This window comes from Astyanax mexicanus, chromosome 18 (genome assembly GCF_023375975.1).
Source record: "Astyanax mexicanus isolate ESR-SI-001 chromosome 18, AstMex3_surface, whole genome shotgun sequence".
NCBI classification, from domain to species: domain Eukaryota; kingdom Metazoa; phylum Chordata; class Actinopteri; order Characiformes; family Acestrorhamphidae; genus Astyanax; species Astyanax mexicanus.
Genome location: NC_064425.1, coordinates 20,893,967 through 20,913,712, shown reverse-complemented (window position 1 = coordinate 20,913,712; position 19,746 = coordinate 20,893,967). Strand labels below are relative to the sequence as shown.

Sequence of the window (19,746 nt, the reverse complement as noted above, 5' to 3'; positions counted from 1 at the left end):
CATTTATTTGTCTCAATTAAACAACAGAACATCTGGATGTATTTACAGATGTTGGTGATGTTGGTGACAGTTTAAATACAGTGTATGTTAGCAGTGCTAGCCTAGCATCTCCCATTCCAGGTTAAAAATCATATTGTTCAGATCCTCATAGACTTTTTTTTTGCCAGACTTATCCTATTAGTAAGAATTTCTGTCAGGTGATGAAATGAGATTAAACTTATAATATATATTTTGAAAAGTATCTGCTCACCAGTCTTGTGTTTGGTGATGTAGGGCTTTTTATGCATCTGCTATAAACTCTTTTGTTCCTAAACTAATCTAAAGGCCACGTGAAGTTTGGAAGTCTGTAGTAACTGACTTTCCAAAAAGTAGGCGAACTTTGCACCTCACCATTAGCTAACCGTGCTCTGTTATTTTATTTGTATTTATCTGATATCTGATGTGCTCCAGCAGTATGAGCCGAGCAGAACTCTCAGATCATCAGGAACTGGTCAGTTAGTGCTGCCTAAAGTAAAAACTAAACATGGAAAGGCAGCATTTAGCTACTACGCTGCTCTTAAATGGAACCAGTTAACAGAGAGAATTAGAAGAGCCCCAACAATAAACACTTTTAAAGTGTTTACATGTTTGATCAGGCCTTTAGCTCAGTTTAAAACATTGCAGCTCCGCCCACTTTTATTCTGAAAAGGCACTTTTGTATCATGTTTTATTCATGCTTTATTCTTATTTTATTTTTAATTCCTTGTTGTCCTTTTACATGTTTTTAATTTTACTTCTCTTTGTCTTAATCATGTTTGAATCAATCTTGCTTTATTCTTATTTTAGTTTTTATTTCAATTTTTACTGTTATTCTTTTACATGTTTTTTAAATTTTACTTCTCTGTGTATTTTCTAATTTGTAAAGCACTTTGAATGACCGTTGTGTATGAAAGGTGCTATATAAATAAACTTGCCTTGCCTTGCCTTGACAGAGTGAGTTGTTTAGTTCCTAGTCGCTTCCATTTTGTTATAATATCACTGACAGTTGACTGTGGAATATTTAGATTATTTAGTAGTGAGAGGGAAATTTCACGACTGGACTTGTTGCACAGGTGGCATCCTACTGAAACACTGCAGCTCCGCAAACTTTTATTTGGTAACGTCACTTTTATTTGAATTCATTTAGTTATTTTTTTAAATCATGTTTTATTCAGCTTTATTCTTATTTTTTTTATTTCCATTTTTATTGTTTTTCTTTTATATCTTTGTTCATTTGTCTTCTTTTACAAACAATATCACCTTAAACCGCACTGAGTCACTTTATCTTGTACTGCTCTTAATTCCGTTATCATGCTTCTATAGCAAAACTTGCACTCTGGATTTCATGTTGCTGCTACCTGTCTACTCTCCCTATTTATTCTTTTTTTTGTATATTCATCTTTATCTACTTTTGTTCTATTTTCTTTTTATTGTGTTCTTTATTTTGTTATCTTATTTTATCTACATTATCTATTCTAACAACAGCTCTTGGGTGTAAACTGGATCGTGAGATCACAATTTCGTTCCACCTCATGTACCACATGTGATGCGAATGACAATAAAATCTCCTTGAATCCTTGAAATTTTTGTATTGTCTAATTTGTAAAGCACTTTTGAATGACTGTTGTGTATGATGTATAATGTGTATGGAACCAGTCTGCATGCCTACAGTAGGTGCTTAGTTTAATGCACCTGTGGACGTGGAGGTGACTGGACCTCAATGATTTGGATGGGTGGGGGAATACATTTGGCAATATAGCATGTAGATTAGAATATTAGTTAGCACTTTAGTTTCCTTTCAACAATAGTATTAATGTTGTTACTATTAAGTTGTCTTTATTTTTAGTATTAGGGTTTCAATATGTATTATATAAGCCTGTTTTGATTTTCTAGTTCATATGTTTCACTGTAATTTAACTTTATAATATTTTGGTTTGGTCTCATAATAAGATTAACAACGCTTTATAGAAGAGTATCTTGAAATCTGTGTGAAGTTCCTGTAATGTGGTAATAGTTATTGGCATCAACATTGTTGTTCTCTACTAATCTGTTGTTCTTGCATTCCTCAGGCCTGGAAGAAGCGCTGGTTCATCCTCCGCAGTGGACGCATGAGTGGAGACCCAGATGTTCTGGAGTACTACAAGAGCGACCATGCCAAAAAGCCCATCCGCATCATAGATCTGCACTGCTGCGAGCAGGTGGACGCTGGCCTTACTTTCAAGCGTAAGGAGTTCCAGGACAGCTTTGTGTTTGATATCAAAACAGCTGAAAGGACCTTCTACCTGGTGGCAGAGACGGAGGAGGAGATGAACCGGTGGGTTCGTTCCATCTGCCAGCTCTGCGGATTCAACCAGTCTGAGGACAACCACGGTAAGAAAGCCATGTATGAGAACTTCCCAACATATAGGTTGATAGGATGCATTCATCAGCAACTCTAGCACAAGCTAAAGTGCAACTGCATACTTTCAGAAAGTGAAACAAAAGTATACTGTGGCATTGTTTTAATTTATGAAGCAGAATGAAGCAGATTGATATGTTGATTACTTGCTTTTCAGACCGAAGTGCAACCCTTCACGTATACAGCTCTGAAAAAATAAAAGAGACCACTTAATGATGGTGTTTTCCTTGATTTTACCAAATTAAAAACCTCTGGAATAAAATCAAGAGGAAGACGGATGATCACAAGCCATCAAACCAAACTGAACTGCTTGACTTTTTGCAGCAGGAGTGTCATAAAGTTATCCAAAAGCAGTGTGTAAGACTGGTGGAGGAGAACATGCCAAGGTGCATGAAAACTGTGATTAAAAACCTGTGATGAGTCATTTCTCAATTTCTGCAAATAAATGCTCTAAATGACAATATTTTCATTTGGAATTTGGGTGAAATTGTCTGTAGTTTATAGAATAAAACAACAATGTTTTTTTTACTCAAACATAAACCTGTAAATAGCAAAATCAGAAAAACTTATTCAGAAACTGAAGTGGTCTCTTAATTTTTTCCAGAACTGTATTTTGAATAGATCTTAGATCTTAGAGCGAATTATTATGCCTCTAGCCAGATAGTGACCATTGAAATATTGTAACATTTTATAACCAATGAACCAACAAAAGGTGACCCAATTTCCTGTTACATACAGTAAATTATGTGGCTCATTACAACTACAGCCAGGCATAGACTGAAGAAGTATAAAGCGCCACAGCATTGAGTTTAGGAGCAGTGGATCTAGCTGTGTTGTCTGGAATGGTGGTACTCCATCCAATACTTTTAGGATGAGTTGGTGAGTTGGATAAGGTAGGGTGGTGATTGGCCAACAGCCTGACCTTTCTAAAGCTCCTGTTGATCATTGCAATCAATTCCTCATAGCAAAAGTCCTACAACAATCAACAAAAGCAGGACAAACTCTATTCGATTTCAGAAAAAAACAATGAATGAGCAGGTGTCTCATGTATTTATCCACATACAGCTCTGGAAAAAAAATGAAGAGGCCACTTCAGTTTCTGAATCAGTTCTCAGATTTTCCTATTTATAGGTTTACAGTATAGGCCAAAAGTTTGGACACACCTTCTCTTTTTCAAAGCGTTTTCTTTATTCTCATGACTATTTACATTGTAGATACTCACTGAATGCGTTAAAACTATGAATGAACACATGTGGAGTTATGTACTTAAAAAAAGGTGAAACATCTAAAAAAAGATTTTTATATTCTAGTATATTCTTTGAAATAGTCACCCTTTGCTCTAATAACTGCCTTGCACACACTTGGCATTCTCTCAATGAGCTTTAAGAGGTGAAGAGTCACTTGAAATGGTTTTATAACAGTCTTGAAGGAGTTCCCAGAGGTGTTTATTAGCACTTGTTGGCCCCTTTGCCTTCACTCTGTGGTCCAGCTCACCCCAAACCATCTGGATTGGGTTCAGGTCCGGTGACTGTGGAGGCCAGGTCTTTTTTGTTAAGTACATAAAACTCCACTTGTGTTCATTCATAGTTTTGATGCCTTCAGTGAGAATCTACAATGTTAATAGTCATGAATATAAAGAAAACGCATTGAATGAGAAGGTGTGTCCAAACTTTTGGCCTGTACTGTATGTTTGAGTAAAATTAACATTGTTGTTTTATTCTATAAACAACAGACTAAAACATTTCTCAAAAAATCCAAATAAAAATATTGTCATTTAGAGCATTCATTTGCAGAAAACGAGAAATAGCTGAAATAGCAAAAAAGATGCAGAACTTTCAGACCTTAAATAATGCAAAGAAAACAAGTTCACATTCATAAAGTTTTAAGAGTTCAGAAATCAATATTTGGTGGAATAACACTGGTTTTTAATCACAGTTTTCATGCACCTTGGCATGTTCTCCTCCACCAGTCTTACACACTGCTTTTTAATAACTGTATGCCACTCCTGGTGCATAAATTCAAGCAGTTCAGCTTGGTTTAATGGTTTGTGATCATCCATCTTTCTCTTGATTATATTCCAGAGGTTTACAATTTGGTAAAATCAAAGAAACTCATCATTTTTAAGTGGTCTATTTTTATTTATTTTTTTTCTTACAAAGCTGTAGTTCTGTACCGTATTTCTGGAGTAGAGGTTATTCATTAGTTTTTGAGTACTATCTTTGTGCATATCTCAATGGCTGCAGATTTTGATATAGACATTTCTGTGGTATTTCAGAAGTCAGGTGTGCTGATTACTGGAACATAAACTGACCAGTAGAGTGGAACTGTTCTTTTGTGTAATGTATTACAAGGTCATGACAAATTTCTACTGAAATTCCTTGGTTAAAAAAAAAAAAAAAAAAAAAAACTTTACTACTGTATACAAGCCATTAAAGTGGCATGTTGTGTGACCGAATTTGGGCAGGTCGTTTTGTGCTTCACTGGGTTTTTGCTTGAGTTAAATCATGGCCATGACTCTCTGTACTGCTTTTCTCTTTTCTTATTTTTACTTTGCTACTTTTTTGATTATTAATTCAATTAATAATATTAATCAAATTATTGATTATATCTTTCCAAATCCAAGTAGATACAAACATGTTCAACTTCAAAAGTCTGTGAGTGGTTTGTTATTGCTCAGATAAGTCTATCTGTGAGTGGTTTGTTATTGCTCAGATAAGTCTATCTGTTATTGTTTGGCCTTGTTTATAATGTCTAATTGATTGATTAATCGTCATAATGTTTTGTAGATACTCTGTGTCGTACTGTATTATTAATAAAATCAATAGAGGTCATTTTAATCCTCTTTATGTTAAATTAATATTATATGTCTCTGTCTGAAGCTGATCTGTAGACTAACAGCAGGGTATTTGTTAATGTCCAAATACGTTAAGACAAGTATTTGGACATTAACAGTGTCTGTGTCAACAAATTCATGTCTAAATCCAGTAAAATTAGGCATACATTTAATTCAATTCAGTTCAATACAGTTTAATACAATGTCTCTGCTGCAGTATATAGGTAAGACAAGCTAAAATAATACAGGAACAGTCGACAGACATGAGACAGTGTGTACAGAAAAATAAGTACAAAATACAATAAATACACTAGATATTCACATGTGCAAACGTGTGCCTAAAAGCTGTGTTATTAAGGTGCAAAACTAGTTGCTAACTAACTATACTGATAATTATAAAAGGTAAAAAGTGATGTGTGTGTAATTGGAAGAAGAAACAAAGTCCCGGTTTTAAATCTAATTATTAGTAAGTAAGTAAGCTTTATTTGTAATTTCCACTGACCAAAGTGCTGTACATAAAAAGTAAAACGACTACACATAAATACATACAACCAAAATATAGGTAAAATAAATCACCTAAATAATTTATTAAACTATGTAGCCCAACATAAAACAAAGATACAATAAACAAAAGGGCTAAAATACAAATAAACTAAAATTAAAAATCTAATTATTCTACCTTTTCTATACCTTTCTATACTGACCAGTCTGAGGTCGGTGAGAGGCCAACATAAAGTTAACAAATATTTAATATATATTTATTTTTTTAAGTATAATAATTGTTCTTACAATGTTAGAAAATATTTATTTTGTTTATTAACAATTTATGATAATTTTGCTTTTATATGACAAATTTCTTTCCCAAGACACTGTTGTGAATCCGACCACTCATTCGTTTTAAGGCTGTAGAAAGCAACACTTGTATAATAATCCTGTTCCTCTGCTCCTTTAAACCAGAGAAAGGCAACCCATTGTTGTCCTAGTCACATTTAATCTTTAGATATATGGCGATATTAAAATAGTAAGACATTTGCATGTATGCTGGGGTTTAATGGGGACATTCCCTGGTCTGGAGACTCATGCTAATGTTCTCTCTGAATTGATGAAAAAGTCAGATAGAATACACTGGAAGGCAACATGATATCATGGTTTATTGCATTTATTATTCCCCCCAAATGCTCCTCGTCTCTGTTATTTGAGAAAGTTGGGCTGGAACGAGCGTGCTAAATGGATGCAGCATCTGAAAGGTTTATTGATTTTTTTTCTCTCTCTCTCTCTCTCTCTCTCTCTCTCTCTCTCTCTCTCTCTCTCTCTTTGTTTTGTTAAAGAAAGGCAGTGATTGCTGCCCATCATGGCCGGCACAATGGCAGTGCTTATAAGGAAGACAGTCTTTAACGCTGCCTCAGGGAGGCATAAAGAGAACTTTGTGTTGGAGCGTTGTGACAGCTCGCATATTTCAGCCTGCACTTTCAGATACGGGATAAACAGCATGTATCTGAGCACAGCTCCGGAGTGCTCTGTGTTTTACTGGCATGTCCGACAGAGTATGTCGTTGGTCATTATTAGGTGTTGTACCAGGAATGATCACAGTGGAGCCTGTTTATGCTGTAATATTAGAGAGGTACTGGATAACTATTAAAATGACATGTCTAAGGAAATTGGGGTGGGCAATATGCCAAAAATATTACACTTTAAAAATAAGAACATTTTCACAATACATTATCATAGATAGCATTATCATTAGCATTTATCATGTATCATGTGTATCAGATATGCTTTACAATATATTGCTATCTAAAAAAATGTTTTATTAGTACACTCATTTTACTTAAATTGAATAGAAAATTGTATTGAAGCAAAACATGAAGACACTTTATTGTAAATAAAGTCTACCTCTACTAAAACAGAGCTGCTAAACAGACCAAATTCTAAACCCAAAAGCTGTTTACATGGCAACTTTGTCTCATTTTATTTACCCATGATAATCCAATACATGTCCAGATATGACTGGGCAATAATGGAATCTTGTATAGAATAGTTTAAAATATGTCAACACCTGAAGTTACACTGGTCATTTTGTTGAGGAAATATTTTGTTGTTGATACTGGAGAGCAGCTCATCACCATCACACTCTTCTAGTTGAATTGCTGCACAAACCTGTGCCAGTGCCTGTAGAAACGCAGCTCAAAAGCAACATGAGACCAAGCAAAGAATGAGGGCTGGTATCCATGCAAGGCTAAAAGCTAAAGCTAGCTGTGTGACTTTTGCTATATTTTCAAACCGTACTCAGCAAAAATCATTCAGACAATTTATGGAATTAATACCACACAAGAGCTTAACTTCCATCAGTCCTACTCCCAATTAAATGTAGGCCCGATTCTTGCCAAATGCTCGGCTCATATCAACACCCACTTTGTAGATTGTAATATAGGAAACTTCCCACACCGCTTGCGCCCGACACCCTGGTTGGCAAGTATATTATCGGAATCAGCACTCTGAAGCACTATCAGCACTTAAAGTTACAGTGAGTATTTTGGATCAAAAAGACACCATGAAGACAGAGAAGACAGTAACACTATCTGTCTCGGGATCTGCAATGGATCTTATTGTTTTGTTTTTCTTCTCAAGCTCATTGTATAAGAAACTTTACTATATTTTATTAAAATGCAAAAAAAAGGTTTTGTAAAAAGGCTTGTAAAACTTCATCTGAGCTGCTTTTGCCATACAATGCAAAAAATATCATATTTCCTTCTTCAAAGAAATTCATCTACCATAATAAGCCCAAGGTTTTGTTTTCTGCCATGAATAATGATTAAAAATATATATTGTCAATGTAATGCCATTACCTTATATCTCCAAAATAGCAACCCTCCTCAACCCAACTCAACATGTAACTCAAGGTTATTTTGAAGCATTCATAATAAAATGGTCTATTCATCATGAAATTGGGACACAGCGTAAAGAACCAATGGCAGACTTCCGCGGAGACAATGGTATTTGCGTGAAAGAAATTATGTTATCTTATTTTTTTATTCCTATGGATGATTTGCTTGTGAAAGCATAATTTGGGCACTTTAGCATGTTTTTCCCTCAGCGTTTAGGGAAGCTCTGAGTGTTTTTTATGGCAGTTGATAATGTGTGATTTGATACATATGTAGGATATAGCAAATCCAGATGTTTTCAGAACACACACATTTACACACATGGAAAAAAATGCAGCTGCTTTGCTTCATTTTGCCTTTTAATGGGGGGTGGATGATTTGTAAGTTGTTGCTGTGTTATTTCATGTCAGGACTGGGTGGCTATCTCTTGTAGGGGTTTGTGGAGTTGAACACACTGCATGTACGTGTGGAAAAAAGGGTTTTACTGACGGATGTATTCGGCGCTTTCATCACACAGTAAATCATGGGTGGTCCCTCAAGTGAAGTTTACTTCCTTAACAGCTTTCGTGACAGTAGCTTAACAGCGAACTTATGTTTTTAAAAGTAGTCCCAGGCTGCTACTCAGATCTCCTGACTGTGATAGAAAGAGCTAGGCCTGTAACAGTAATTGATATTGACTTATCTTACAAAATTATAATTTTGCTGACCTCAAAATTAAGGAGATTTGTGTGTTTAGTGGTTTTACTTTGTTATATTTTAATTCCATTGAAAATTCTTAATAAAATGACAACAATATTGTTTATCACAGTCTTTTATGGAACAATGGAGGGTCCATACAAAAATAGATATCATGACAGGCCTAGAGAGAGCTTAAGCACTGTATAAATCACAAAAAGTAAGAACATCACACTTGTGATGCTGCTCTGTGAATCAGTCAGCCAACGACTCAGCCTAGAGCTATGACTGTGATCTATAGGCCTCGGGTGTGATGTAGGTTTTAACTATAGTAGATGTTTTTGTATTGTCTAATTCACCTTCCCTCAGGCCATGTCTTTGTAGCTATAGTTACTGTTGTAACAAAACCCGTTTAAGTGGTAAGAATCCTTAATGTAGGAAGCAGAAATGTCTTTGGATTTCATTGCATGTTAATCTAATGTCATGTAGGTCAATGGGGTCGTTTCAATTAGCATCTTAAAAATGTAAAAAAAAAACATAAAAAAAAAAGTCAGTGCTTCTTTTATTCAAGTTGCTGAGTATAATATGAGAATCAGACCGCGCCACTTGTGCCAACACCCCACTTGCTGAGTATAATATGGAAATTAGCATGTGCTGCTTGTGCTGTGGACTCACTATAAACTGTAAACTATAAACATCTGATATTATTAAATGTAGTTAATTGTCATTTTGATTGGAAATGAAATAATGCACAGATTATTTTTTGATTTTGCACTAAAAATAGTGATGTAAAAATATATATTTTTAATTGTAATATTTACTTCTGAAATATACAAACAAAATAGCTAAATTGTGCCAATAAGCACTCTAAATGATATATTGTTTCTGATAGACTTGTACAGCTGCTTCTATTAGTATTTTTCACTTTTTTTTCAAGTTTACTAATTTGCACCCCACTAGTATGCTCTTAATTATGCTCCTTTATTATGCCACTATTATACGTGTAGTTTTGTATTAGAATTTACAATATCGATAAAATCCACAATATATTCAGAAAAGCATATCACAATAACAAAATGCATCATCATACCAATAAAATCTCTTTATACCCTTCACCTCTAGGGAAATAATTGTATTGTTTCTGCGTGGTTATGTATGCAAAAACTCTTGTGTTTTATGTGTTTTACCATTGCTATCGCATTATGTACCTCTAGAATATGCAAACAAACAGCGGGACTGTGCTAATGAGAGCTTTAAAAGGACATAGCAGAAGTTTTATGAGCACTCAGCCATATGAAAATGTTTACTTGGTTGAACAAATGTGCCTAATTTAGTTCAAAAACACCCAGCGCTGTCTTAATTATACTGCAGCAGGGGTCCGCAGCTTCATCACACTGCATCAGCACACTGTACTGCAATCTAAAGATGTATGAGACGTATGAGATGTTTTCCATATTGCGCAGTTATTTCACTTTTATGGTGCTTAAATGACTTGAGTGGGATTTTACAGCATCCTTTCGCTGAAGGAGCTTTCAGAGGTCATTCTGCTGCTTTTCCTTCTCCTTATACAAACCTGTCCCAGTGACCTCCCCAGTCTGATTCTCCAACTTACAGCAGAGTTGTGTTTTTTTTTTTATGAGCTGCAGTCCTCCTCGCCTTCTCTAGAGAATAAAACACACAGCGAGCAGAACTGCAATGTAGATCAGAGCAGCTCTCTCTCTCGCTGCCCCTCCCTCTCCAGATGAATGCTGTGGTTGACCTCTCATTTCCCCCAGCTAGTATCAAGTTGTCAGCGGCACTGTACGCCATGAAAAATGGGACGGGGCAGTTTGCCTCAGAGCGACAGCACTGACTGTTATTCACTCGTCTACCTACAGTAAATACTGTGTGCACAGGACATTTTGGGGATTTCTGATGTGAAGACTGAGAAGTGTCTGTGTATTAGAAGTTGTCACTACTGATTATACAGGGCTAATCAGTTTTTTTTACAGTTTTAAGATCATGCAAGACAAACTTGCCTAGCTTTAACAGCAACAGTAGTTTTTACAAGATTAAACCTTTTATTTTAAGGCCTTATGTTAATTTGATGAAAAAGACAAGAAAAAAAATACTCAGTCTTTGTTTTGGTCATTTGTTTCTTTAGCCTCTATTGTCACTACTGGGCTAAACCTAGTAGACTAGCCTACTAGTCTACTTAGAACAACATGTGTGTAATACAAAATAATTTTGACACACATCATTTAAACACAATCAAAGACTTTTTTTGGTTTGCATGATTATTTATTTAAATTTGATAGAGTAAAACGCCTTTACAAAAATCTTAACGACAATAACGACAGTTAAGTTAGCAGGAAAATATTTAGGCACCAAAGGTAACAATACAGTGCATTTGTATCTATATTACATTTATTAAGCCCAGCAGAAAAGTTTCATGCTCCAAAAAGTATAAAATAAATACTATAAAAGTTTAATTGTTATTGAATTTCACCTGTAGCCTAATAGGAGGGTTAGTCTTGTTTTATCTACATTCAAATTGTCAAGTTGTCATGACCAATTTCTTGAGAATATTTTAAGTGTTATAAAGTTATATTGTATTGTAAGTGTCGATCACGTAATCTGTTTTTTGTGACAGCTCCAGTGTGTTTATGGTTGTGTTAGACAAGGCATTCAAGACATGATAAAGCGTTTTTTAATGAAGCATGAATTTTAATGTTGTAAACATAATGCAGAAAAAAGAGACATGTTTCAAATAGAATATTCTCTGTCTTCAGAACTGAGTCGCTGTGTTTTCTTCCGAGTGAGCTGTGATGCTACTCGGCAATGCAGTTTGAAAAAGAGGTGGAGTCTTGACTTCACACGTATCGGAGGAGGCATGTGCTAGTCTTCATCCTCCTGGTGTTGGGGCATCACTAGTAATAGGGGGATTCCTAATGAGTGGGTTGGTTAATTGGCCGTGTAAATTGGGGAGAAAATGCAATACAAATTAGAAATAAAAAAATGTTTTTCACAATTTGTTTTTTTTTTTTCTATTAAAAAAAAGTTTTGTATTTGTCAAATAATATATTCTATTGATGCATATAACCAACTTACAGTCAATGCCAGCCATTCTAAAATACAGCCTCCACCCTATGGGGTTAGTTGTCCCTTTAGATAAACAGCATTTTCACGATCTTTGAGAGACAGAAGAAATCTAAAAACTTCACTAAGGTACAGCCTGGGGTTAGATGTAGTAAAGTTTTACTAAGATTATTTAGAGAAATAGTGCGTGTGTTTATATGCACTTAATAATAATATGATCATGATCAGATTTGTGCAGTTATTTGCTTTGTGACTACGTATATATAGTCAAAGTTCTAAGATTAGAATAAGTAATTGAAATTATAATTAGAAATCTGATAAAGAAAGCTGGATTGTAGCTCGGTAATCAGACTTCTTAGTTCATCTGTACATTAAAACTAAAACTTTTCACACATCTCTACTGTAATGTTTTGTCTCTTAGTCTGGTTTAGTCTGTAGACGTGTCACTGTAAACAAACAGAGATGCTTTGTCTAGACTTGACTGTAAGAGCAGTCAGACATCTTCTGGGAAAACAAACAATAACAACACCAACAGCAGCATGCTCAACACTAGTCTCTGTTTATTGCACCTGTTTTCAGGGGGTTTGGTTTAGCTCCAGTTACTCTGCATACTACAAAAAATAATTTTGGCCCGTCAATCTCACAGCTGTGGGGGGATTCCAGGGATGACGATGCTGGCTGATGATTTAGTTTTTATTTTTGAGAGCCCAGAAAGTTCAGACGGAGAACAGCATTGTGCCTCAAGCATAGTCAAAACAATGATTCAGACCTCAGCAGTGGTTTAAGAGTCTGACTGGCCTCTCTTCTGTCTGAGCTTCTTTTGGCCTGTGTTTCTTTAGAGCTTCCTTTGGCCAGTTTTTTTTTTAAACTCTGATTCAGACAGTACTATTTTTCCCACAACCGAGCAAACAGATTGCACATATATTTAGTTATTTTCTGCACACTTTATATCAATATCAATATAATGTGCCTTTTCAACTCTGAATAATTTTCACATTTCACACAAACACTGTGCAACAATACATGTTTCAGTATTTACTCTGAATGAACACATTATTACAAATATATAGGAATGCTAACTTCATTTAAAAGTACTTTTATACAGTTTACTTTGATGTGGAGGTGTGTTTTTGCTGCAAGGTTATAATATATTAATTTGCAATAATAGCTAAAAAAATACACAATTTATTTGATAAAAGTGTGTTTTCTGTAATAATTTAGACATTTTACTGATTCATTAAGCTATTTTTACAAATTTGTACGAGAGTTCCCTGTCCACCCTGCCATCTTGGCGTAACCCCGCCCCTTTAAAAGTGACATCACAGTAATCACACTGATTTGTTTTTTTTTTTATGACTGAAGACAGTTTCTGCATGTTCAGCAATCAGATATATTAATTTGATCTAATATTAATTTATCCATACTTATCTAAAATACGATAAAGCTTAAGGTGTCCACCATAACTTTAAAATGGTAAAAATTCAAAGAAATTTCCAATAATTTTAGAAAATCTAAATGTAGCTTTGTATCACCATTAAAGATTCAAAAGTTTGCAACTATAGATAAACCAAGTTTTCATTAAATGGCAATTTCCACAAAAACTGCCTACAAATGCATGTAAGTAAAAATAAAAGGAACAAAGCAAAAAAAACATTTTTTTTTTTTGTCTAGTCTGAAGTCTTATAAATATGATAAATAGTCAAAACAGACTTTTTCTGAAAGTTGTGAGGGGCAAATGGCACAGTATTCATATAGTTCTTATGGCTGTTTGTTGTTTAAGAAATGTAGGGGGCTTTTAGGCCTTTTTTTCAGGGAAAGTGTGTGTGTTTGTGGTGTGTAATAGAAGCATGGTGGGGGATGGTGTATGGCAGCGGCAGCAGCAGCAGCAGGCTGGTATCGATGCTCTGATCTGTCTGTTAGACTCGCAGCGCAAGGTTAGGCTGCATGAGGAAGGGAGGGGGCGAGCTACTCCTGGGACACACATCAAGGTTATGCAAGGGCAGCCTAGACAAACCCCCTGTACCCGTTCCAAATGCACACACACACACACACACACACACACACACACACTCTGTGTCTGTCCCACACACACACACGCAAAGTGCCCTTCACATCTATCGATTTTTGTTGAAATAACGAGACGCCATGGTGCTGGGGGGTCAAATTGCTGATGCCACTCAGCTGTCTGCCTCGGACTGCTGCCGCTAAAACATCCCAGAATACCCCAACACAACACAACGCACAGCGCAGACCCTGCAGCACTGGACCAGTAAACTCATATTGCCTTCTCTTATCTCGTGACCTCAGAAATATTGCCTTTATTGAAAAATCGGCACCTTAATAAAAGAGCATTTTCCAATGTTTGTGACGTGAGTTCAGGCGTTCCCCTCTTTCTGAAAGACCTTTTTATATAAGCCGTATTCACCGCTGTGCTCAGCCAGATCAGAGATTAGAGGGTTACAGGGTGCGGAACCTTTTTCTGAGAAATAAGCTGTACTGTAATAGGAGCATTTGTTAAAAAATAGGCCAGACAGCCCAGATATCACATTCATGACACAGATGGAGTGTAAGGAAAGTGTTATTGGGCTAATTGATTAGTATTCATCTTCTCATGTTCACATGCTTCTGCCACCACAATCCTGCAGGCTGAGCTCAACTGCAACAGGATGGTGTTGTTTTGAAAACAGGTAAAGTGCATAAATCCTTTTTTCCAATTTTTGTTTTTAGTCAGAAAAGTATTATTTTTTTTTTGTGCTGATGGAATAATCAGCCTCCTTATGTATCTTGAACAGTATCTTGGTGATTATACCTGTGAACTGTAAATTTCTTTATACATATATATATATTTTAGAGGAATATTCATGAGCGTAGGAAGAGACGTCGCTGTTCCTAGGACACTTCCGTTCAGCGGTAAACAGCGTTCAAAACAGTGGACGTAACTTTTTTATTTAACATGAATGCAAACTTTACCTAATCTGAGAGTCACAAACATTGAAAATTAGGTCAAATTGTTCTTTAAACAAGTAAACTATGGAGGACCAAAAATTACATAAGTATAAATAAATACACATCTAAATGTATAAATATGTAAACAAATAAATGAATAAAGAAATGAATGTTGAAATTAATAAATATATATATATATAAATGCACATATAAATGTATAAATAAATAAATGTATATATAAATAAATAAATACGTGCACAAATAATTGTATAGGTAAAAAAATAATTAATAAATACATTTCTTATTTTTATATTTATTTATTCATTTATATGTGCATTTATTTATGTCAACATTTATTTATTTATTCATTTATTTATTTAAACATTTATTTATTTATTCATTTATTCATTTCAACATTTATTTATTTATACTTATGTCATTTTTGGACCTCCATAGTAAACACGCCTGCTTTTGTTTTTCACACTGCTAACCTGCCATGCAGTTACAGTGTCCGCTCACAACTTCTCCCTCCTTCTTATCTATAAACCATGCAGAGTACGTTTTGGATCGCGTTTGACTTGCTCCAACCTCACCATACACTATAGTGATGCCTTCTCTACTACAGGAACAAATATTCCGAAGAATTCGACCGTTTCTGTCTCAGGATGCCACTCAGGTGCTTGTGCAGTCTCTTGTCATCTCAAGACTTGACTACTGCAACTCTCTACTGGCTGGTCTTCCACTGCGAGCCATCAAACCACTACAATTAATTCAGAATGCTGCAGCACGACTCGTCTTCAATCTTCCGAAGTTCAGTCATGTGACTCCTTTGATGCGTTCCCTCCACTGGCTTCCTGTTGCCGCCCGCATCCGATTCAAAACCCTGACGCTGGCCTACAAGGCAAAAAACGGACCAGCACCTTCATACCTGATGGCGATGGTCAAAGCCAGATCTGCACCAAGAGCTCTTAGAGCTTCCAGTACGGCTCGGCTCGAACCTCCATCCCTCAAAACACACAGAAAACAGACATCCAGACTCTTCTCTGTGCTTGCACCAAGGTGGTGGAATGAACTTCCACTGGATGTCAGAACAGCAGAGTCACTCACGGTCTTCAAACGTCGACTGAAAACACATCTTTTCAAAGAGTTCCTAAACTAATAATAATAAAAAAAAAAAAGGTTCCTAGGGTTCTTAACATGATTAAGTTCTATGTATCTCTTGATCCTAGTCTACAAACTAGCTTTGGATATCTTAAGTAACTTTGAAGCACTGTTGTAAGTCGCTCTGGATAAGGGCGTCTGCTAAATACCATAAATGTAAATGTAAATGTAATGTATTCCCAACTTTTCCACTGAAAAATTAATTATATGCGTCATAAGCGTTTTAAATCAGAGGAAAAAAACTTCCCTCTTAAATCCTTATCAAAAGGATCAGGAAAAGAGGTTTGATCACTTTTTACTAATTTCTGACCATATGTTTGCTCTGTTTTCGGGAGATTTGTGAAATATGCGCTCTCGTTCTGACAGCTGTATAGTTGAAAATAGCGCCACCGGAAGCGTCGAAGGAACAGACATGCGCAGTAGCTTTGTTATTGTTTTCCTCATTGAAACGGTCTATATATATATATATATATATATATATATATATATATATATATATATATATATATATATACCCTGTCTGCATGTATCTGGATATATTAAATAATTATTAATTAATCAATTTGTTTATTTATTGGAGAGCATTTTCGAAAAATGTTTTTTTTTTTTGTTTTTTTCGGACAGGAAGCCTAAATCCAGTATATGATGAAAAACAAGTATTTACATTTTTGTCGATTTTTAGTTTACTATATAATTTGAACAATACACTGTGCAAAAATGCATTGATGAATGGAGCAATAAAAATACTTTAAAAATGACCTGAAATAAACTCTTTTTTACATTAAAAGTTTCCATTAAATGTTTAGAAGGTTTTTTCTCTGTCCTGTAAAGTTGCAGTTTTGAAGATTTGGAGACTTGTTTTTTTATTGGACAGCGACAATATGCATGTGGACAAGTCCTTAAGATTCTATTTAAGAATTAAAATGCGCCCCTGCTTTTGTTTTACTATTTAAGCATAAAATTTGTTTTCAAATTGTTTTTGGTAGTTTGCTATTAAATTCATAACATGTACAGATGTACACATCTGTACACATTTGTACATTCTCGTCTCCCAAGGTTTACCAATGGAAAAATACTTTTAAATCTAATGCATGGTCTTAAAGTGGCTGGGGTTTAAAATAAATAAACTATACTACATTCACTTTCTCATTGGAAAGGTGTATTTTGGTACAGTTATGTAACTCCAATAACTAAAGAGTAATGAAATATGAAGCTTTTAAAGACATTTCTTAATGGGAACTACCCATTTTTTTAGTTGCATTTTAAGTATTTCGATTCGTATCAGACCGCACCTGAAGGACAGATTATATTAAACAGAAGTTTGCTATTTTCATGTAAAGCATAAAGTCAGATTAATGTGGAGTGATAGGTCTGTTTCATCTCTGTGTGGTGCCCGAACAATCAGATTTGATTCCACACCCCCCCCCCCCCCCCCCATGCTCGAATTTCAACCAACCCAGCCCTGACTGCAAATCATCTCCACTGAAATTGAGACTAGTCTGTATCCAGTCCCAGTAGACCAGGGATGCCTAACCTCCTCCTGGAAGCAGGCCTGCAGAGATTAGTTCCAATCCTAATCTAACACAGCTGATGCAGCTAATCAAAGTCTTCATGATCTGGATGCGAAAACACAGGGCGTGTCATATTACTGGCTGGAATGCCCTGCTGCAGAACAACAGGCCTCCATTTGCAAACAATTTTAAAGTTTTTCTACCATGTTTTAAATGTTTCAGTATGTTTTTTTTGTGTGTCAGTATATGACTGCTTCTGCCTTTTTCCTCAAGGCTGAATGTCTATTTTAATATTAATTTTCTTTTCTCTTCCTTGAAAGGTCTTCTTTTAGCTGTTTTTTTTTGTGAATAAAACTTTTTTCTTTAACAAAATCATCTCAGCAAGGAACCATGACACAATCCTAAAATATATCAAGAAAAAAAAGAAAGAATCGAAAATAAACATGTATGAGTGCAAAATTGTGCAAAAAGTGTCTTCAACAACATATTATTATTATTATTATTATTATTATTATTATTATTATTATTATTATTCATCAGCACAATCTGCACACTTATATGTAGTTGTTTGTTTTAGGGATTATCTAATTCAAACTAGGGATGGGCGATATGGCCCTAAAATAATGCGATAACAATACTCTTGACAATATGACAATTGTTTTTTTGTTTTTTTTTAAATACACTTCTGCACAATACTAATAATTCACTCCATATTTCTCAATATATCAAGTGCTGCAGTAAAGCAAATGATACTGGACAGATATAATCTGTCTCTAGTAGATATTTAATGGGAATAGGAACAGTGTAAACCTTTTTTTTTTTTTTTTTTTTTTGCTAAAAACAGCAAAAAATCTCACCCTGATGTGATAATTACGGGTGGGTGATCTGGCACGTTATTTCAGGGTTTAATATCGTTCACGATATTTACAAATGTTGGCGATATTATTGACATGGGTCAATAACTGTTGCTGATGGATCCCTATGTCAGTCAAATGTGGAGCTTCAAAAGTTGTAACAGTAAGAATGGAAACTGCGCCACTCACTGGTTAATGGGGGGACTGTGCTTTTAAGACAAGTAGATGTGGTTGGACATCAACGTGCCAGACAGGGTGAAAAAAATAAATGAGGCCCTGTTTTGCTTCCAGTATGATCCCAATATATTTCTCTGTATTGGCTAATACCTTTTTTGTTTAATCAGTATCGCATGCCTAGTCACTTTCATGCCATAGTCTATTTTAGGGATGTCCTGATCCTACTTTAGCCTCCGATCTGATTTAATTAATTTAATACTGAGTATCGGCCAATGCCAATGCTAGCCATTGATCAGTATCGAATAGATTAGTCAGTATTGTAATGTTAAATCACTTATATACAATAGTCCATTTTTGGAATGTCTTGATCCCAATGTCTTGATCCCTCCTTGGTATCCAGATCATTTTACAGATTCAAGTAAGTACAGAGAGCGATTATATCCAACAAGCCTACCAGTCCTACAGTACCTCTCCCAAGAAATACTACTGCTTTTAATTTAAAAAGACAAATCTTAGGTACTGTTGCTTTAAATACAACAGTTCTATGAAATGCTATAAAACCTTCACATTGTTTGAGGGTTCTTAAAAATGTAAAAAGGCTCTTCACTGACGAAAAACTGAACTCTGAAAGGTTTTTCTAGGGTCGTGCTTCTTGCTTATTGATCCTCAGGGACACCCAGGGGAGGTCCAGACCTTTGCTTCCACAGAGATCACAAAACAAAGCAATGGAGCTAAAACATCTGACCATCTGGGAGGTCCCTGAGGACTGGTTTGAGAACCACTGCTTTAGGAAACCCAAAAGTGGTTCTGTTATAACATTTGTCCAAACCAAATAACCAAATGTTTGTTAAGAATGTTTGAGCGTGACCTCAATATTTCCACCTTTTTATCAGCCGCAGTGTAATATCTGCCCGAACATAGATTCCTCTCCTCCACACCCTTGGCTGAAGGAGCTGATGTGCTCTATTCCAGGTATTACTCTCACTTTTTCCACCGAGAAAATGAAATGCGATCCTCCGATCCTCCACAGTGAACTCATCTCCCTCTCTTTTTCTTTTCTTTTTTTTTCTTTGTCTTTGCCCCTCCCTGATTATGGATGATCAACTGTGTAGAGCTTTGCAGTCCTGCCTGCTTTATGCAGCATCTCTGAGCCTGGATCCTGGATGTAGGCTGCAGGAGAGCAACGCTATAACCTTCCCTTCCCTTCTGAACA

General features: G+C 35.5%; 1 protein-coding gene across 1 annotated transcript in view; it reads left to right on the top strand.

Moving 5' to 3' along the window:
- The window catches only part of gab2 (GRB2-associated binding protein 2), an 84,323-nt gene that overhangs the window by 43,223 nt on the left and 21,354 nt on the right, over window positions 1-19,746 (top strand). The window contains exon 2 of the mRNA XM_007236775.4: window positions 2,088-2,388. Within this exon, the coding sequence (XP_007236837.2) occupies window positions 2,088-2,388 (301 nt within the window). The remainder of the gene's footprint in view (window positions 1-2,087; window positions 2,389-19,746) is intronic.